The sequence below is a fragment of the Bombina bombina genome, chromosome 7, assembly GCF_027579735.1.
Source record: "Bombina bombina isolate aBomBom1 chromosome 7, aBomBom1.pri, whole genome shotgun sequence".
Taxonomy (NCBI): domain Eukaryota; kingdom Metazoa; phylum Chordata; class Amphibia; order Anura; family Bombinatoridae; genus Bombina; species Bombina bombina.
The window spans coordinates 399,875,354-399,897,858 of NC_069505.1; the positions used below are offsets into that span (position 1 = coordinate 399,875,354).

General features: G+C 40.7%; 1 protein-coding gene across 1 annotated transcript in view; it reads left to right on the forward strand.

The window, feature by feature from the left end:
* The window catches only part of TRAIP (TRAF interacting protein), a 108,071-nt gene that overhangs the window by 72,472 nt on the left and 13,094 nt on the right, over positions 1–22,505 (forward strand). Inside the window, exon 11 of the mRNA XM_053721163.1 lies at positions 21,712–21,867. Within this exon, the coding sequence (XP_053577138.1) occupies positions 21,712–21,867 (156 nt within the window). The remainder of the gene's footprint in view (positions 1–21,711; positions 21,868–22,505) is intronic.

The following is a 22,505-nucleotide window of genomic DNA, read 5'->3' on the forward strand; positions in this document are numbered from 1 at the left end:
CTCACTCTACTAGGGCCGTGGCTTCCACATGGGCCTACAAGAACGAGGCTTCTGTTGATCAGATATGTAAGGCAGCGACTTGGTCTTCTCTGCACACTTTTGCCAAATTCTACAAATTTGATACTTATGCTTCTTCGGAGGCTATTTTTGGGAGAAAGGTTTTGCAAGCCGTGGTGCCTTCCATTTAGGTAACATGATTTGCTCCCTCCCTTCATCCGTGTCCTAAGGTGCTTTGGTATTGGTTCCCACAAGTAATGGATGACGCCGTGGACCGGACACACCAATGTGGGAGAAAACAGAATTTATGCTTAACTGATAAATTACTTTCTCCAACGGTGTGTCCGATCCACGGCCTGCCCTGGTTTCCTAATCAGGTTTGAAAAATTTCTTTCTTTATACACTACAGTCACCACGGCACCCTATAGTTTCTCCTTTTTTTTCTCCTAACCGTCGGTCGAATGACTGGGGGGCGGAGCCTGAGGAGGGGCTATATGGACAGCTTTTGCTGTGCTCTTTGCCATTTCCTGTTGGGGAAGAGAATATTCCCACAAGTAATGGATGACGCCGTGGACCGGACACACCGTTGGAGAAAGTAATTCATCAGGTAAGCATAAATTCTGTTTCTCCCATGTAACGCACCATATTGTATGCATATAGGAAACACAGCAGCAGCACTCAATATTATGCAGACAGAGCTTGTGCTGCAGTTTGTTACGAATCGGTTACTGAAATAAAACATTTTATTATTATGCTTTTCGATGTAAAAAAAAAAAAGCTTACTTTTCAAACGTTACCACTCTGACATTCCTAAGGTGTGTGAATGCACGACACTCGGCAGGGTTATAAATGTAAATCTGACAAGCTACGGTCTGGAGAGGGAGGGGCCGAGGGGGGAGAGAGAGCAGAGAGACTCCAGTCCGTGGGAGAAAAGACTGAATAACTCATGCTGCAAATACTTTTTCCTGGAGATTTGTTCAATACAATATTTTATTTTCATACATCTACATTACAAATTCACAGTAATATATGTATATATGTAATGTAGATGTATGAAAATAAAGCTAAATATTGTATTGAACAAATCTCCAGGAAAAAAGTATTTGCAGCATGAGTTATTCAGTCAATTATCTTCCACGGACTGGGGCCTCTCCCCCTTCCGCTCTCCAGACCGGAGCTTGTCAGATTTACATTTATAACCCTGCCGAGTATTCATACACCTTATGAATGTCAGAGTGGTAACGTTTGAAAAGCTTTTTTACGTAGAAAAGCATAATAATAAAATGTTTTAGTTTAGTAACAGAGTTGACACACAAACTGTATTACAAGCTGTCTGCATAAGTGAGTGCTGCTGCTGTGCTTTTTATATGCATACATTATAGGGACTCTAGGAATATATGAGGTGCATGTCATGTGACTCCTATGCTGTTAAAATATGGGGGCATACATAGCTGCATCAAGCCCTGGATAAGTATACTAATAGAATTTTCTTGAAATGTTTTGTGTAAGCTGAAGTTACAGCATAAACAGTTTTTTTATTATTACTCAGTAGAAGTTAGTTTGAATGATTTTTAGCAGTCAAGTGTTTAATGTCCCTTTTTAAAGGGACATAAAACAGGTTGAAATCTGTGCATATCCTAAAAGGGCTAATTTAAAAATAGTTTGCATAAAACATTTGTAAAAAAAATTACTGGGAGGTATTTTAAAATTTTCAAAAATAAGCAAAATGAATTACATAGCTAAGCTGCCTGGAGCATCCAATTCCACCCCCTTATCAGTGTTTAGACACAGGCATTGTATTTCAACTGAGTTCACAGCTTCTAGGCATGCTCCAGCAGATGACCCCTATGCATTTTTGCATTCTACCATAACAATAGCTATAAATACAGCCATATAAGGAAATGTGCGGGGGAGTTAGAGCTTTACCATTCAGAAACTAAAAAGAAAGGGTTAATGGCGAGGCACTGCAGTATAAATTTGCAGCTAAAGTACATATATGTTGTCTATCCCAACTTGTTTTATCTCCCTTTAATTCTTGTTTCTTTTTAATGACACAATGAGTCCACGGATCATCTTAATTACTAATGGGATATTCACCTCCTGGTCAGCAGGAGGCGGCAAAGAGCACCACAGCAGAGCTGTTAAATATCACCTCCCCTCACTCCCAACCCAGTCATTCTCTTTGCCTACGTTAGTGATAGGAAGTGGTAAAGTGAGGTGTTAGAAAAGATTCTTCAATCAAGAGTTTAATATTTTTAAAGTGGTGCAAAATTGTGCTGCTTTGTCCTATGGTGTAGCCGTAGTCCATATCAGTCTCTTCAGTAGGGCAGTGGTGGCTTTAGAGCAATGAGAACTGGTGGGACATAATTCTCACTGTGCCTCTCATAATGTTTATGCTGCCCTAATTGTAAAGACCTGAGGGGAAATACTCAGTCGCTTTTATTCCACAGGAATATGTGAGGGAGAGGACCTCTCAAGCCGGGTGAGATGCCTTGCTGTCGGACATTAATCAGGTAAGTGCTTACTTTATTTATTTTGAAAAAGTGGGCACTATTTTACTTAAAGAAAAAGGCTCTTAAGCTTTTTAAGTTTTTGAGGCATTATCCTTTCTAAAGAAGGGGGATTCCGTAACTAGACAGTATAGCAGGCACTGGGGCTTAGACTGCTGAGTAATATAAACTGTTTTTGGCGGCTCCACTGCTCCGGCGGTTTTACAATACTACCGACCGTGAGATTAAGAGAGATGCCCACGAGGGGTGGGGCTAAGTGTGACATGCTTTTCAGCATTGTGCTCCATTTCTCTCGCAGCTACACAGGTGACACAGTTCAGGCCGTCTAGACACGCTTGTTTTCATGTTAGACAAGCGTTTCTAGAAGCGTTTTTTCTCATATCGTTTCCTGCCTACGGATCAGCTCCTTGCTAAGAGGGGGCATTTTTCCTGGTGTTGTGGGGCAGGTAGGCAACTCAGCAGACCGCTGAGGTGTAGATGTGTTTGAAAGTTTGTGTTTAATTTTCATTTTGACTGCATTCTGCAGCGTATAGTAAAAAAGTTACATGTTTGAAATTTAAAGTGACTGTAAAGTTTTTTTTGTTTTTTTTTGGTCAAGTCTAATTTTCATAAATTTATTTTTTTATACTAGTTCTTCTCATTAAGTATAAGAATGGACCAAGAGGCCTTGCAAAATGTCAACTGCACCTTATGTTTTGATGCCAATGTGGAATCACCAATCCCTTTTTGTTCCTCTTGTATTGAGAGGACTATAAGTTACAGGGATAAAAAATTTCCTGAGCCAACATTTTCTAAGGAGGATGCTGGTCAGGTTTCTAATGACAATGCACAATATATGCTGCAGCGTTCTCCTCAAGTGTCCCAAGTTTTACAGCCCTCACATGCAGTGCCCTGCGTTTCCTCTGTGGCTCCAGTTGGGGTTACTTTAAAAGACATTGCTTCTCTCATGTCTTTTGTAGTTTCAGATGCATTGTCTGCCTTTCCTATGTTACAAGGAAAGCGTAAGAGGAAATCCAGATATTCAGTAAGCGAGGTTTCTGACGCAGTTATTCCTTTTGTGGATGCATCCTCCCAGAAGCCTGAGGAGGGGGATACCGTAGTAGCATCTGAAGGTGAAATTTCAGATTCTGACTGTGTAATTCCTATTGCTGATACTGAAGTGGTTTCTTTCAGGTTCAAGCTAGAGCACCTCTGTCTGCTACTTAAAGGGACACTCAGGTTAAATTAAATTTTCATGATTCAGATACAGAATGTCATTTTAAACAACTTTCCAATTTACTTCCATTAAAAAAAATCTGCAGTGTCTCTTATATTTACACTTTTTGAGTCACCAGATCCTACTGAGCATGTGCAAGAATTCAGACTATACATATATGCATTTGTGATTGGCTGATTGCTATCACATGGTACAAGGGGAGTGGAAATATAAACTTTGAAATTTGTTATAAAAATATCTACTACTAATTTGAAGTTCAGACTAAGTGCTATTGCATTGTCTTGTTATCTTGCATTTGTTGATTATGCAAATCTAATGTGTTGACTGGTCCTTTAAGGAGGTTTTAGCTACATTAGACAGCAATTCCACAGTCTCTATTATTCCCAAGAAATCCAGTAAGCTAAACAAATATTTTGAGGTACCTTCCTCAATAGAGGTTATGCCGGTTCCAAACGAGCTTCTGAGATCATTACTAAGAAGTCGGAGAGACCGGGTATCCCCTTTTCTCCATATCCCATATTTAAGAAAATGTTTCCCATAGCTGACTCTGTTAGGGATGCTTGGCAAACAGTCCCCAAGGTGGAAGGAGCAGTTTCCACTTTGGCTAAGAGAACTACTATACCCATAGAGGATAGTTGTGCCTTTAAAGATCCTATGGACAAGAAGTTGGAGGGGTTACTCAAAAAGATGTATGTACACCAGGGCTTACAATGGCAGCCAGCGGTGTGCATTGCTACCGTCACTAGCGCGGCAGCATATTGGTTTGATGCTTTGTCTGATGCTATTTGGACAGAGACTCCTCTGGATGAAATCCAGGATAGGATTAAGGCCCTTCAATTGGTTAATTCCTTTATTACAGATGCTTCCCTTCAAGTTATCAAACTGGGAGCAAAGATTTCAGGTTTCTCTATTCTAGCTCGCAGAGCCTTATGGTTAAAACCTTGGTCGGTGGATGTCTCTTCCAAGTCTAAGTTGTTAGCGATTCCTTACAAGGGGAAGACCTTGTTTGGACCTGGTTTGACAGAAATAATTTCTGACATTACGGGAGGTAAGGGTCACCTTCTCCCTCAGGACAGGAGTAACAAGCAAAAGGGACGACAGAGCAATTTTCGCTCCTTTCGAAATTTCAAGGGAAATTCTTCCCCTTCTGCCCCCAAGCAGGAACAGTCTAAACCTTCCTGGAGACCCAATCGGTCTTGGAATAAGGGAAAACAATCCAAGAAGCCCGCCATTGAACCAAAATCAGCATGAAGGGTCAGCCCCCGATCCGGGACCGGATCATGTAAGGGGCAGACTTTCCTTCACTCAGGCTTGGGTTCGAGATGTTCAGGATCCCTGGGCAATAGACATAGTGACCCAGGGATACAAACTAGAGTTCAAAAGTTTTTCTCCCAGAGGCAGGTTTCTGCTTTCAAGATTATCTGTAGACCAGACAAAAAGAGAGGCGTTCTTACGCTGTGTAAGAGACCTCTCCGACCTGGGAGTGATGGTTCCTGTTCCAATACAGGAACGGGTTCTGGTTTTTTTTCTTTTTTTTTAAACAATTTTTTATTGAAGTTTCAAGGTAACATAACATACAGGATTCGCCCCTTAAGATCAGGTACAACAGGGCGTGGCAGACATCACACTCATACTTTGAAGGCTAACCTATTAAGACATAACAAATGCTGTAGCATCACATACTATGTCCGTGTTCTGTTATTTAAGAATACATAAGTATTAACGAAAGTACTTGTCTGTATAGGAAAAAGAGCTACACTTTATAGATAAAAACGGAAACACAAAATCTTAATATATCGTTATGAGGTTATACATCATGTCCTGATTAGATGGGATAGTAATGTTGGAGCTATAGAAAGTGGAACTTCATTTTTATGATATTAAATGAGAAATGATCCCCACGTCTATAAGAAGGGTGCTCAATGGCTTTCTATTCTAGTAGTAACTAGGAGTGGGGAGTTAGAAACTGTATTGGCCATACCTAGGCCATAGTATATAAGGAAAAGAGGGAAAAAAACAGCGGGCAAGAGCCGCTCGTAGTATAGGGGAAAGGAGAAACAAAAGAGAGAAAGGGTGAGAAGAAGGGGGGGGGGGAGTCGTGCGAACAGGGACATCATAGTAGGGTAACCAGGGGAGGAGAGAGACAGGCAAATGACATAAATATGAATATGAGTATGGGGGGCGGTTATTTCTAAAAAAGTGCATTATCTGTATTGCTGGCATGGGAAATTGCAATACCATGATACTGGTTATTCAACTTACTCAATCTCAGGGGTTTTAGTAATAAAAACTAAAGTAGCTGTATTATTTTAAATTAAATACTGCCCCCATAATAGGAGGATTCTTGATAAGCAGCAGCAATATGTAAAGTGAATTGAAGCATATATTTCACAAGATAGTGCATATGGAGTCAGTAGAGGAACTATAAGTTTCCTCAGAGAATGAGTTAATCATAACCGTAAGCCCTAGCTTGGGAGTGTAATAATGCCCGCCTAAAGACCATAACATGCTATCTCTTTGGGTCTGAGAGTATCTCTATCAAGGCTGAGTGAGTGAGGGAGCCCGCATATTATAGTACTTATTAAACAGCTGACCCCTTATACGTTACAGTGTGTAAGCACAACATATACCCATTTGAAATGTAGGGCTTAAGAGCTAAGGTATATATGTAAAAAAAAAGGATTTAACATAGCATATAACATATTCTTTCTCTTGTTAAGTGTGTTCAGTCCACGGGTCATCCATTACTTATGGGATATATTCTCCTTCCCAACAGGAAGTTGCAAGAGGATCACCCAAGCAGAGCTGCTATATAGCTCCTCCCCTCACATGTCATACCCAGTCATTCTCTTGCAACCCTCAACAAAGAGGGAGGTCGCGGGAGGAGTTGGAGTTTTTACTTAATTATTCTTCAATAAAAAGTTTATTTTAAATGGCACCGGAGTGTGCTGTTTTTCTATCTCAGGCAGTATTTGGAAGCAGAAACTGCCTGCGTTTTCTATGATCTTAGCAGGCGTAACTAAGATCCACTGGCTGTTCTCGACATTCTGAGGAGTGGGGTAACTTCAGAACATGGGAATAGCATGCGGGGTCCCCCGCAAATGAGGTATGTGCAGTACAATATTTTCTGGGAATGGAATTGACTAAGAAAATACTGCTGTTACCCGTATGATGTAAGTACAGCCTTAAATGCAGTAGTAGTGACTGGTATCAGGCTGATAAATGTATGCACAGTAGAGTTATTTTCTAGGGACTAGAATTTGACTGAGAAAATACTGTTAATACTGAAATAATGCTTAAGCCTTTTCTGCAGTGGTAGCGACTGGTTGCAGGCTTAGTGATAACTTTGCATGACATTTAAAGAAGTTTATTTTCAAAACGTTTACTGGCATGTTATTCGTTTTGTGAGGTACTTTGGCGATAAATCCTTTTGGGCATGAATTTTTTTTCCACATGGCTAACGTATATTTCTACATAGAAACCGTTATATCAGGTCTCCCTCTGTTGTAAATGAGCGGGAGGGGCCTCTTTTTAGCGCCTTGTTGCGCAGTTAAAATTCTAGCACAGTCTTCCTGCTTCTTCCTCCTTGATCCAGGACGTCTCTAGAGAGCTCAGGGGTCTTCAAAATTCGTTTTTGAGGGAGGTAATCAGTAACAGCAGACCTGTGACAGTGTGTTAGACTGTGATAAAAACGTTTAATATTAATTTGATATCCGTTTATTTGGGTACTGAGGGGTTAATCATCCTGTTGCTAATGGGTGCAATCCTCTGCTAATTAATACATTTAAAGAATTGTTGACTATAACTGAATTAGTTCTTTGTTACTCAACTGTGTTTTTTAAAAGCGCTGCAGCGTTTTTTATATTGCTTGCAAACTTATTGAAAGTATTTTCCAAGCTTGCTAGCTTCATTGCTAGTCTGTTTAAACATGTCTGATACAGAGGAATCTGCTTGTTCATTATGTTTGAATGCCGTTGTGGAGCCCAATAGAAATATGTGTACCAATTGTATTGATGTTACTTTGAAAAATCAATCTGTACCGATTAAAAAATTATCACCAGACAGCGAGGGGGCAGTTATGTCGTCTAACTCTCCTCACGTGTCAGTACCTTCGTCTCCCGCTCGGGAGGTGTGTGAGATTGAGGCGCCAAGTACATCAAGGCCCTTACAAATCACTTTACATGATATGGCTAATGTTATGAAAGAAGTATTATCCAATATGCCCGAGTTAAGAGGCAAGCGCGACAGTTCTGGGTTAAGGACAGAGCGCGCCGATGACACGAGAGCCATGTCTGATACTGCGTCACAGTTTGCAGAACATGAGGACGGAGAGCTTCATTCTGTGGGTGACGGTTCTGATTCGGGGAGACCGGATTCAGAAATTTTAAATTTAAGCTTGAGAACCTCCGCGTGTTGCTAGGGGAGGTGTTAGCGGCTCTGAATGATTGTGACACGGTGGCAATCCCAGAGAAATTATGTAAGCTGGATAAATACTACGCGGTGCCGGTGTGTACTGACGTATTTCCTATACCAAAGAGGCTTACAGAGATTATTAGTAAGGAGTGGGATAGACCCGGTGTGCCTTTTTCCCCTCCTCCGATATTTAGAAAAATGTTCCCTATAGACGCCACCACACGAGACTTATGGCAGACGGTCCCTAAGGTGGAGGGAGCAGTTTCTACTCTAGCCAAGCGTACCACTATCCCGGTGGAGGATAGCTGTGCTTTCTCAGATCCAATGGATAAAAAATTAGAGGGTTATCTTAAGAAAATGTTTGTTCAACAAGGTTTTATATTACAGCCTCTTGCATGCATTGCGCCTGTCACTGCTGCAGCGGCATTCTGGTTTGAGTCTCTGGAAGAGGCGATTCGCACAGCACCATTGGATGAGTCTCTGAGCAAGATTAGAACCCTTAAGTTGGCTAATGCGTTTGTTTCGGATGCCGTAGTGCATTTAACCAAACTTACGGCTAAAAATTCCGGATTCGCCATACAGGCGCGCAGAGCGCTTTGGCTTAAATCCTGGTCAGCAGATGTAACTTCTAAGTCTAAATTACTAAACATTCCTTTCAAAGGGCACACCTTATTCGGGCCCGGCTTGAAGGAAATTATTGCTGACATTACTGGAGGTAAGGGCCACACCCTTCCTCAGGACAGGGCCAAATCGAAGGCCAAACAGTCTAATTTTCGTGCCTTTCGTAATTTCAAGGCAGGAGCAGCATCAACTTCCTCCGCTCCAAAACAGGAAGGAACTACTGCTCGTTACAGACAGGGTTGGAAAGGCAACCAGTCCTGGAACAAGGGCAAGCAGGCCAGAAAGCCTACTTCCGCCCCTAAGACAGCATGAAATCAGGGCCCCCTTTCCGGAGACGGATCTAGTGGGGGGCAGACTCTCTCTCTTCGCCCAGGCTTGGGCAAGAGATGTACAGGATCCCTGGACGTTGGAGATTATATCTCAGGGATACCTTCTGGATTTCAAAACTTCTCCTCCACAAGGGAGGTTTCATCTGTCAAGGTTATCAACAAACCTAGTAAAGAAAGAGGCATTTCTACAATGTGTACAAGACCTCTTAGTGATGGGAGTAATCCACCCAGTTCCGCGGACGGAACAGGGGCAAGGGTTTTATTCAAATCTCTTTGTGGTTCCCAAGAAGGAGGGAACCTTCAGACCAATCTTAGATTTAAAAATCTTAAACAAATTCCTAAGGGTTCCATCGTTCAAGATGGAAACCATTCGGACCATCCTACCCATGATCCAAGAGGGTCAATATGACCACAGTGGATTTAAAGGATGCCTACCTTCACATTCCGATTCACAAAGATCATTATCGGTACCTAAGGTTTGCCTTTCTAGACAGGCATTACCAGTTTGTAGCGCTTCCCTTCGGGTTAGCTACGGCCCTGAGAATTTTTACAAAGGTTCTGGGTTCTCTTCTGGCGGTACTAAGACCACGAGGCATAGCGGTGGCTCCGTACCTAGACGACATTCTGATACAAGCGTCAAGTTTTCAAAATGCAAAGTCTCATACAGAGATAGTTCTAGCATTTCTGAGGTCGCATGGGTGGAAAGTGAACGTGGAAAAGAGTTCTCTGTTACCACTCACAAGGGTCCCTTTTCTAGGGACTCTTATAGATTCTGTAGAGATGAAGATTTACCTGACGGAGTCCAGGTTATCGAAGCTTCTCAATGCTTGCCGTATCCTTCACTCCATTCCAAGCCCATCAGTAGCTCAGTGCATGGAAGTAATCGGCTTAATGGTCGCGGCAATGGACATAGTGCCATTTGCGCGCCTACATCTCAGACCGCTGCAACTATGCATGCTAAGTCAATGGAACGGGGATTACTCAGATCTGTCCCCTTTGCTAAATCTGGACCAGGAGACCAGAGATTCTCTTCTCTGGTGGTTGTCACTGATTCATCTGTCCAAAGGAATGACTTTTCGCAGACCAGATTGGACGATTGTAACAACAGATGCCAGCCTTCTAGGCTGGGGAGCAGTCTGGAACTCCCTGAAGGCTCAGGGATCGTGGACTCAGGAGGAGAAACTCCTCCCAATAAACATTCTAGAATTAAGGGCAATATTCAATGCTCTTCTAGCTTGGCCTCAGTTGACAACACTGAGGTTCATCAGATTTCAGTCGGACAACATCACGACTGTGGCTTACATCAATCATCAGGGGGGAACCAGGAGTTCCCTAGCGATGTTGGAAGTCTCGAAGATAATTCGCTGGGCAGAGTCTCACTCTTGCCACCTGTCAGCGATCTACATCCCAGGCGTGGAGAACTGGGAGGCGGATTTTTTAAGTCGCCAGACTTTTCATCCGGGGGAGTGGGAACTTCACCCGCAGGTATTTGCCCAACTGATTCTTCGTTGGGGCAAACCGGATCTGGATCTCATGGCATCTCGCCAGAACGCCAAGCTTCCTTGTTACGGATCCAGGTCCAGGGACCCGGGAGCGGTGCTGGTAGATGCTCTAGCAGCCCCTTGGGTTTTCAACATAGCTTATGTGTTTCCACCTTTTCCGTTGCTACCTCGACTGATTGCCAGGATCAAACAGGAGAGAGCATCAGTGATTCTGATAGCGCCTGCGTGGCCACGCAGGACCTGGTATGCAGACCTAGTGGACATGTCGTCCTGTCCACCATGGTCTCTACCCCTGAGGCAGGACCTTCTAATTCAGGGTCCTTTAAACCATCCAAACCTAATTTCTCTGAGGCTGACTGCTTGGAAATTGAACGCTTGATTCTATCAAAGCGTGGGTTTTCGGATTCGGTTATTGATACATTAATACAGGCTCGGAAACCTGTTACCAGAAAAATTTACCACAAGATATGGCGTAAATATTTATATTGGTGTGAATCCAAGAGTTACTCATGGAGTAAGGTTAGGATTCCTAGGATATTGTCTTTTCTACAAGAGGGTTTAGAAAAGGGCTTATCCGCTAGTTCACTAAAGGGACAGGTTTCTGCTCTGTCTATTCTTTTACACAAGCGTCTGGCAGAGAATCCAGACGTCCAGGCTTTTTGTCAGGCTTTGGCTAGGATTAAGCCTGTGTTTAAAGCTGTTGCTCCTCCGTGGAGCTTTAAACTTGGTTCTTAAAGTTCTTCAGGGTGTTCCGTTTGAACCCCTTCATTCCATTGATATTAAGCTTTTATCTTGGAAAGTTCTGTTTTTGATGGCTATTTCCTCGGCTCGAAGAGTCTCTGAGTTATCTGCCTTGCATTGTGATTCTCCTTATCTGATCTTTCATTCAGACAAGGTAGTCCTGCGTACTAAACCTGGGTTTTTACCTAAGGTTGTTTCTAACAAGAATATCAATCAAGAGATTGTTGTTCCATCCTTATGTCCTAATCCTTCTTCAAAGAAGGAACGTCTTTTGCATAATCTAGACATGGTCCGTGCTCTGAAGTTCTACTTACAGGCAACTAAAGATTTTCGACAAACTTCTTCTCTGTTTGTCGTTTACTCTGGACAGAGGAGAGGTCAAAAGGCTTCGGCTACCTCTCTCTCTTTTTGGCTTCGTAGCATAATACGCTTAGCCTATGAGACTGCTGGACAGCAGCCTCCTGAAAGAATTACAGCTCATTCCACTAGAGCTGTGGCTTCCACCTGGGCCTTTAAGAATGAGGCCTCTGTTGAACAGATTTGCAAGGCTTAAACAAAACACTGTTTGTGATTTTATGCGCTTATGTTCTGAACCCAATTTTCTTATTGATTATTATCTATTGATACCACTATGACGGTATAATGGAAATTTGTCTAGCAATAAAAACACCTTTAAATATACCTTTAAATATAATAAAAAGCTAAGTAAGCAATTTAAAACTGAGGATTTTAAAAAAACTTCTGAAGTTGAAAAAATATTAAAAAAGAAAACAAAAAATAAGAAACATAATAATAACAATAATACTATAAATAAAAAACAAGATGTTGTAAATAAATGATTAGATTATACCCTAATAGACAAAACTGGAAGTTTGTGTTTATCAAAAGTCCATAGATGTAATAACAGTCATAAAATGGGATTTTGTAATTTTAGTCCCCGGTCACATTTAGACTTAGAGTAAACAGTTTTTAGAATTCTATTAGGATTGGGACGGTACCTTGAGTGTTAAAGCAGAGAGTTTTCTTATATTTTGCAGATGATCCTGAATCGGTGAGGGGTAACGTTCAAATGAACCATACAGAAAGCAATTCTATTTTGATTGCAGTGCCGGTGAAAGTGCCGCCTGTTCCCAGCCAGCAATCCCACTGGTCTCGGCTCAGATGTAGTTACATGAAATGAAAGGAAGAAAAGACAGGCGCACAAGGCACAATTCAAGTGTAGAGTTTTTATTATGAATAATAGACACACAGTTAGAAACACTTACTAGATTAAAAACAAAATGTGCATTGAGAGCATATGCTCCTGGGATTATCGCAGCACCTGTGGCACCGGGGATTAGATGTTCTTCTCCTCTCCGTTCACAATGAGAGCAATTGGGCGGCGGTGTTCCGGATCCTGTCACCCAAACTCTAGTGACACTGGTAGCCAACAGTACTTTATAAATGCTTTCCCATAAAGTCTTTGTTTGGTTTTAGATGCCTGACGCGTTTCCCCCGACTCCGGTCGGGCTTTTTCAAAGGCAGAGTGGATTGAAACAGGCGCCTGTTTGTTTTAAAGGCGTGTTAACCAATCAGGTTAGAGGTGTGCGCTCTTTGTCCAATCGTTACTGGAAGGTGTGAGCGCATATAGGAAAGTCCCGGATTGGGGTTAAAAATCCAGAATATAGAGATAGACCAAATAAGGAATACTTAGAAGCAGGAGACCTAGGGACTTTAAATATTTTAAAAAACTTTGAAAATATTGATCATATTTTACCCAATGAAGATTTTAATGATGAATTTTTTAACATATCAAATTTATCCATCCATGAGAATGAACCAACTATCCAGCATACAAATTTTAAAGCCAAGTCAACTTTTAATCCGGTAGGAGCACAGGGAGATTATATATCGACTTTTAATAAACTAATATGTAAAGAGATAGAAGATCAATTTAAAGATGTAAATAGTTTTATTACTAAACACAATGATAATTTAAGCATCCTGGAAAGGAAATCCCTCAAAAAATTAGGTGATAATAGAGAAATCATCATCCGCCCGGCCGACAAGGGAGGGGGGATAGTAATCCAGAAGAGAGAAGATTACCTAAAAGAGGCCATGAAACTCTTAGGGGATGCAGACACATATGAAATGTTGTCAACAGACCCAACTGAAATTTATAATAAAGAGTTAAACAAACTGTTAAGTAAAGCAAAAACGGAAGGGATACTAAATGATGATGAATACAAATATATATACAACCCACAACCAAACATACCAATCATATACCACCTCCCAAAAGTACATAAGGACCAACAAAACCCTCCCGGTAGACCTATTATCTCCGGGATTGGGTCTATTACAGATAAACTTTCAAAATATGTAGATTTTTTCTTGCAACCACTGGTAAAATCTACCAGAGCATATTTAAAAGATACAACAGAAGTAATTACCAAATTTGAAGGGTTAAACTGGGAAGAAGATATGATTTGGCTAACATGCGACGTTGCATCACTATATACATGCATCCCACATTCGAATGGTATCCAGAAAGTGGAGTTAGAATTATCAAATTGGTCCTTTCCCTCTAACCAAATAGAATTTTTAATAGAAAGTATGAAATTTATCTTACACAGAAATTATTTTAATTTTGAAAATAAATTTTATGTACAAAAAAGAGGGACGGCTATGGGCACCACTTTTGCCCCCTCATACGCAAATCTGTATGTGAATGCGTTTGAGAACACATATGTGTGGGAAAATAACCCTTTTATTAATAATATTTTAACATATGCAAGATATATAGACGATATCATCATTCTATGGAGGGGCGATGAAGAAAGAGTTAATGATTTTATGGATCACATAAATAGTAATGATTTTAATTTAAAATTTACAAAAAATGTATCAAAAGAAAAAATAGAATTTTTAGATTTAATTTTGTTTAAAGACCAAGAAGGTAAAATTGCTGTTAAAAACTATAGGAAAACCACCGATTGCAATAGCTTCATACAAGCAAAAAGTGCGCACAAGAAGAGTTGGATAAATAATGTTCCTAAGAGTCAATTTTCAAGAATTAGGAGAAATTGTACACATAATTCAGATTATAATATGGAAGCAGATATCCTAGAGAAGAAATTTTTAGATAAAGGATATAACCAAGAGGCACTAAATAAAGCAAAAACAGCTATAGCTGCTAAAGACAGAAGGTCTTTCTTCAGAGGGACGAATCTTAATTCTAATGACGAGTCAAATTTAATAGGGACCAATTTTCATAACAATTTAATCAAATCTCTGTCCACAAACCACAATCCTATAAGATTTATATCCACATACAATCAAGGTTCTAAAAAATTAGAAGACATTATTAACAAACATTGGCCCATCTTAAAATCAGATCCTATTTTAGGTCCACAGCTTGAAGAAAAACCCACTTTCACATATAAAAAAGGGAGGAGCTTGAAGAATATACTAGCTCCCAGTAGAATCAAACCTGCTCCAAATAGTAAAATCAGTCCAAAGGTGGACAATTGGCTAACAAACTGGAAAGGTACCATGAAATGTGGAAAATCAAGATGTAATATGTGCAAACACATAAACAAAGCACCCACATTCCATAATAGCCAATCCACAGAAACATACAGTATAGATTTTAGAAGCAACTGCGATTCAATTTATGTAGTTTATTTATTGGAATGTGGATGTGGCCTATTATACATAGGGCGCACAAAAAGAAAGATAAGACGCAGGATAAATGAGCATCTATACAATATTAAAGAAAAAATGGAGAACCATAGTGTACCAAAACATTTTTTGGATTGCCATAGGAGTAATCCTAGTTCGTTAAAGGTACAAGTAATTGACCAAGTGCCACATACAAAACCAAATAGATTACTTGAACTAAGAAAACTAGAAACAAAGTGGATATATAAGCTTAAAACACTACAACCCCTAGGGCTCAACATCGATATAGATGTAGCGGCATTCATATAATACAACAAACCAGTCTCTATGTTCCTTGGTCTTTTAGAATCTCCATAGAGCTAGCACCTTTCATAGCAATTTTTTTAGTGAAAAAATTTTTTTTCTTTCCATGATCAATTTATTTATTACTTTTTAATTCAAATTTTAACTTATTCAATTTTAACTCAGAAAACCATAAATTTTTTTATAAATTTTCACAAATTTTTATAAATTTTCACAAATTTTTATAAATTCTGACACTATTTTATATTAGTTTAAAAATATTAACTTTTACCTAGCCTAATATATTACAAAATCATATCCCCCTTGAACCTTTTTTTCAGGGCATCCTCTGACCATTGCCAGAAATAAAGAAAATGAAATTAGGAACATGTTTATTCCTAAATTCATTAGAACTATATAGAATAGGTTTATTTTCAAGATCATCTTTTCTATACAGCAACGTTATTCCCTTAAACAAAATCTATGGAATCATTTGCTATAAGTATATATATAACAATTAAAAATTAAAAACATAAATAATCTTGTCTATACGTTTAGAAAAGAATAGTCATCCAGTTAACAATCCTCTACTTTTATATATTTAAATTTCCCAATCTACATATAACTTTAAAGTCATTCTAAAATTAAAATTAATAAGGACAGAACTCTACAAGTTTTTAAATTCATATTTTTACCTTATCCTTTATAACGTCAATTTTTTATTATAAGTTTATATGTTCAAGTTTAGGCTCATTATAGAAATCCTCATCAGGGCTATATATCAGTTATATACACTAATAAAACTTATGAAAGATAGTTTATAACCCTCAATGTGATAATTAGGGGTCCCAGAGGTAGTATTTTAAACACACAATGCATACCCGTATTTTAGCCTTATAATATGTTTTATTATACAATATATCTGTGGTTGTAACAAATGAGAATACTTTAGGTCTGTTTGTCCGTTCTCTGTATATGCCTTATATGTATGTATCATGGTTGTTTTCTGTATTTAATATTTGATATGTCCTCCACATGAAACTCTGCATTAAGCATAGTGATTGCATCTAATGGAGTATAACACACGAGCTTTTAACCCCAATCCGGGACTTTCCTATATGCGCTCACACCTTCCAGTAACGATTGGACAAAGAGCGCACACCTCTAACCTGATTGGTTAACACGCCTTTAAAACAAACAGGCGCCTGTTTCAATCCACTCTGCCTTTGAAAAAGCCCGACCGGAGTCGGGGGAAACGCGTCAGGCATCTAAAACCAAACAAAGACTTTATGGGAAAGCATTTATAAAGTACTGTTGGCTACCAGTGTCACTAGAGTTTGGGTGACAGGATCCGGAACACCGCCGCCCAATTGCTCTCATTGTGAACGGAGAGGAGAAGAACATCTAATCCCCGGTGCCACAGGTGCTGCGATAATCCCAGGAGCATATGCTCTCAATGCACATTTTGTTTTTAATCTAGTAAGTGTTTCTAACTGTGTGTCTATTATTCATAATAAAAACTCTACACTTGAATTGTGCCTTGTGCGCCTGTCTTTTCTTCCTTAGATTTGCAAGGCTGCAACTTGGTCTTCACTTCATACTTTTTCCAAATTTTACAAATTTGACACTTTTGCTTCTTCGGAGGCTGTTTTTGGGAGAAAGGTTCTAGAGGCAGTGGTTCCTTCTGTTTAATGTTCCTGCCTTGTCCCTCCCATCATCCGTGTACTTTAAGCTTTGGTATCCCATAAGTAATGGATGACCCGTGGACTGAACACACTTAACAAGAGAAAACATAATTTATGCTTACCTGATAAATTTATTTCTCTTGTAGTGTGTTCAGTCCACGGCCCGCCCTGTCTATTTGAGGCAGGTTCTAAATTTTAAATTATAACTCCAGTCACCACTGCACCCTATAGTTTCTCCTTTCTCGTCTTGTTTCGGTCGAATGACTGGATATGACATGTGAGGGGAGGAGCTATATAGCAGCTCTGCTTGGGTGATCCTCTTGCAACTTCCTGTTGGGAAGGAGAATATATCCCATAAGTAATGGATGACCCGTGGACTGAACACACTACAAGAGAAATAAATTTATCAGGTAAGCATAAATTATGTTTTTTAAAGACTCTGCCCAAACAATATGTGAAGAGTTCTGCTGAAATGGGAAGTGAATTAGCGTATTGTATTATATCAGCCATAGCATAAGTAACATATAACTAATAGATTAAGAGAAACAGAAATAAAACTATAACAGTCAAAACTTCTCTGCAATAAAAGCATGGGTAAAGCACAGGAGTACAAGTACAGCTGCCGCAGAGGAAGCATCATATGGCTCAATAGACAAAAGGGAATCGCTTCTCTAATAAAGTATATCAATCAGGATAGAAACAATCCAGGGTTCCTGTCTCGCCTCACTAATTATTTTAGAGCGACAAAGAGACGTTCCTTGCAAAAAGTTAACCTATGCCTATCCGCCAGTTAGATAGAACACAAGTACCAGGCCAAATACGAGTGAAGTTACTGACGCTTTGTATTGATCTCCATGGGTGCGCATCTGACCCAACTGCCATCTGTGTGTCTGCATTCAGTAAACAAGCAAGCTGCTCTCCATCGTGGCCCTGCAGTGCCATCACACTGCAGAGCTTGTGTCCAAGAGGTCTGTGACGGTCAATACGAAAAGCTGGGGAATGAGGGTAGTCAAAGCCTAGGAGACATTTAATATATCCCATTGCAATTATAAGTTTTGAGAGTGAGTTGCCGACCGCTTCCTCAAATCTTACTCCCTTTTCAAATGCCTGTCTATCTCCACTTTCCTCCCACCACATGTCGTCCGTATCTTCCATAGTGGGGGCTGGGGGAGGAAGAGTAGGTCTGGTTGTAATGCTTCTTGGAGTGGACTCGGGTTTATCTCTGCTCTTAAGTATTACTGCTTGGGGATTCCCCTTAAGGCTGTAATCAGGATCAGGTTTCTCCGGCGTTAAGATGGCCGGCTCCACGTGTATCTCTCGTATAGTAGAGATCAGACTATCAAAGTTCCTGTCCATCTTCTGCTCCAATTCCCATAGCATTCGACAGATAAGGGAGCTAGTTTCCTCCATATTGTATGAATTCCTTGGATATTAAGAGTGTGGTGGGGATTATTGTAAGCTGGAGGTGAGCAATGCAGAGCTGGTGGGTCGCAGCTGAGAACTTGGAGCTGGAGCCGGTCTCTGGGGTCATTCACGCGGCAGACTAAAATTAAATGTAGTTATTAGCTTTATAGTTAGTGCAACGTAGCTTCTATATTGAAAACAGAGCCGCTTAGTAAAGATATTAAGGATATATCTCAAGTATCTCCCAGAGCTCGAGAAAATGCGGCCATTCCTGTCCACTGCTTAGACACTCCCCCAGGTTCTAGGTTTTTATTCCAATCTGTTTGTGGTTCCCAAAAAAGAGGGAACCTTCAGACCAATTTTAGATCTCAAGAGTCTAAACAAATTTCTCAGGGTATCGTCCTTCAAGATGGAAACTATTCGTTCCATTCTTCCTTTGATCCAAGAGGGTCAATTTATGACAACAGTGGATTTAAAGGACGCGTACCTGCATGTTCCCATTCACAGGGATCATCACAAGTTCCTAAGGTTTGCCTTTCTGGACAAACACTTCCAGTTTGTGGCTCTTCCTTTCGGTCTTGCCACAGCTCCCAGAATTTTCACAAAGGTTCTGGGATCGCTGTTGGCGGTGCTTCGGTTATTGGGCATCGCAGTGGTGCCTTATCTGGATGATATCCTAGTTCAGGCACCATCCTTACAACAAGCAAGATCCCACACGGACATGGTTTTATCCTTCCTGCGATCTCACGGGTGGAAGGTAAATTTGGAAAAGAGTTCCTTAGTATCAAATACAAGGGTAACTTTCTTGGGAACCATAATAGATTCCCTATCAATGAAGATTTTTATGACCGAAGTCAGGAAATCAAAGATTATCTATACTTGCCTAGTCCTTCAGTCCACTCCTCGGCCATCAGTGGCTCAGTGCATGGAGGTAATCGAGCTGATGGTGGCGGCAGTGGACATCATCCCGTTTGCTCGGTTCCATCTCAGACCTCTGCAGTTAAGCATGGTCAGACAATGGAACCGAGATTATGCCGATTTGTCTCCTTGAATACTACTGGAGCAGGAGACAAGGGATTCCCTTCTATGGTGGTTGTCTCTGGATCATCTCTCCCAGGGAACCTGCTTTCGCAGACCATCTTGGGTGATTGTGACAAGATGCCAGCCTTCTAGGGTGGGGAGCAGTCTGGGGCTCCCTAAAGGCTCAGGGAGTTTGGACTCAGTCTGTTCTTCCTATAAGCATTCTGGAGCGGAGAGCGATCTTCAATGCTCTTCTGGCCTGGCCGCAGTTAGCCTCGGTCCAGTTTATCAGGTTCCAGTCGGACAATATAACTTCAGCGGCTTACATCAATCATCAGGGAGGAACAAGGAGTTTCTTATTGATGACAGAGGTAACCAAAATAAATCAGTGGGCAGAGGCCCATTCTTGCTGCCTGTCGGCGATCCACATCCCAGGGGTGGACAACTGGGAGGCGGACTTCCTGATCAGGCAGACCTTTCACCCGGGGAAGTGTTCTCCAGCATGACTCTCAAGTGGGGTCAGCCGGAATTAGATCTAATGGCATGTCGACAGAATGCCAAGCTCCCGAGATATGGATCGAGGTCCAAGGACCCCCAAGCGGAAATCATAGATGCTCTGGCGGTTCCTTGGACCTTCAGTCTAGCATACCTATTTCCTCCGTTTGCTCTTCTTCCTCTGGTCATTGCTCGAATCAAGCAGGAGAGGGCATCGGTGATCCTCATTGCACCGGCTTGGCCTCGCAGGATTTGGTATGCAGATCTGGTGGAAATGTCATCTCTGCCACCTTGGAGACTTCCGTTGAGGAAAGACCTTCTAATTCAAAGACCCTTCCTTAACCCAAATCTAGTTTCTCTAAAGCTGACTGCTTGGAGATTGATCACTTAATTTTATCCAAGCGGGGCTTTTCTGAATCGGTCATTGAGACTATGATTCAGGCTCGTAAGCCTGTTACTAGAAGGATTTACCATAAGATAGGATTCCTAGAATTTTATCTTTTCTCCAAGAGGGTTTGGAGAAAGGTTTATCGACGAGTTCCCTAAGGGGTCAAATCTCTGCCTTGTCTATTTTGTTACACAAGCGTCTGTCAGATGTTCCAGATGTGCAATCTTTTTGTCAGGCCTTGGTCAGTATCAGGCCTGTGTTCACACCAGTTACTCCTCCCTGGAGTCTTAATTTAGTTCTTAAGGTTCTTCAAGGGGCTCCGTTTGAGCCTATGCATTCCTTAGATATTAAGTTGTTATTGTGGAAAGTTTTGTTTCTTGTTGCTATTTCATCTGCTCGCAGAGTATCAGAGCTTTCGGCTTTGCAGTACCAATCCCCTTACCTTATTTTTCATTCAAATAAGGTATTTTTACATACTAAATTGGGTTTTCTTCCTAAGGTTGTTTCTGATCGGAACATTAATCAAGAGATTGTTGTTCCTTCCTTGTGCCCTAATCCTTCTACTCAGAAGGAAAGGTTTCTACATAATTTGGACGTGGTTCGTGGCTTAAAATTTTATCTGCAGGTGACTAAGGATTTTCGCCAGTCTTCTGCCCAGTTTTGTGGTTTTCTCAGGAAAACGTAAGGGTCAGAAAGCTACGGCTACTTCGCTTTCTTTTTGGCTGAAGAGTATCATACGTTTAGCATATGAGACTGCTGGACAACAGCCTCCAGAGAGAGTTACGGCTCATTCCACAAGGGATGTTGCTTCCTCATGGGCATTCAAGAATTTAGCTTCAGTGGAACAGATTTGCAAGGCTGCAACTTGGTTCTGTCTTCACACTTTTTCAAAATTCTACAAATTTGACACTTTTGCTTCGGCTGAGGCCGCTTTTGAGAGAGAGGTTTTTCAAGCAGTGGTGCCTTCCATTTAGGTTCCCTGTCTTGTCCCTCCCGTATCATCTGTGTACTCTAGCTTGGGTATTGGTTCCCATTAGTAATTAAGATGATCCGTGGACTCAACGTGTCGTTAAAAAGAAAAGAAAATTTATGCTTACCTGATGAATGTGTTTCTTTTTTGACACGAGTCCACGGCCCGCCCTGTTTTTTGTATGAGACAGGTTGTTGGTGGTTATAAACGTCCGACACCTCTGCACCTTGTTACTTCCTTTCTCTCCTTCACTTCAGTAGAATTACTGGGTTGGGAGTGAGGGGAGGTGATATTTAACAGCTCTGCTGTGGTGCTCTTTGCCGCCTCCTGCTGACCAGGAGGTGAATATCTCATTAGTAATTAAGATCATCCGTGGACTCATTGTGTCAAAAAAGAAATAAATTTACCAGGTAAGCATAAACTTTGTTTTTAGCTTTGTAGTGATTTGACTTTATCTACTGAACATTTTTTGCAGCCCAGCCCCCATTGGACTGGAGAGGCCAAAACTTCGCCGTCCAGCAATGGGAGAAGATATAAATCTTGACATGACCTTCGATATTGACACACCTGAGCACAGCACACAAAAATCCTTTGTGGTACCTTCAAAGAAGATAAAGCTTGATAAGGCAGAGTAAGACTATGTGTTTAACATTTGACAATATTATTAGTTACTGAAGTTTCTCATGGACATAATACATTTGCTGTGGCAAAAGAGATGTCCTGTATAAAACCCGGGAGATTCCGTCTCGCTTTCTGTACTTTTAGAAGATTGTTAAAGGGACATAGTAATCAAAATGTGCATTCAAATTTGGTTAGAAGCCTTAAATCAATGTACTTGTATTACCAAAATGCTTCTAGTGGTGCTTTGTGTCAGAAATTACTTAAAGGGACATTAAACACTAAATGAATTATGCTTTCAAAGAAATGTTTAGTCTGAGAATATCATGTAGATGTGTTTTTTTAAAGTTTCATTAGCTGTTTACTGACAAAATAAGTAAAGTTTTTAGTGCCTATAAAACAATGAGAGCTGCCATGTTGTAACTTAGGTTACATTCTCTGCTGTGGCCAATTAGAGCCAGTTAGAAATAGGTCACTAGAGTGAGTAGCCAATGGCTGTGTGGAATATAACAGTGTTCTGCACTTCCTTTTCTAACAGGAGCTGAAAAGCTCACTCTTCCAGAATGTAATTACAGGAAAAGGGGACAAAATAAATTATGAAATTATATTGCAGACATTTTTTATATATTCCATTTATAATTTTATCATCTC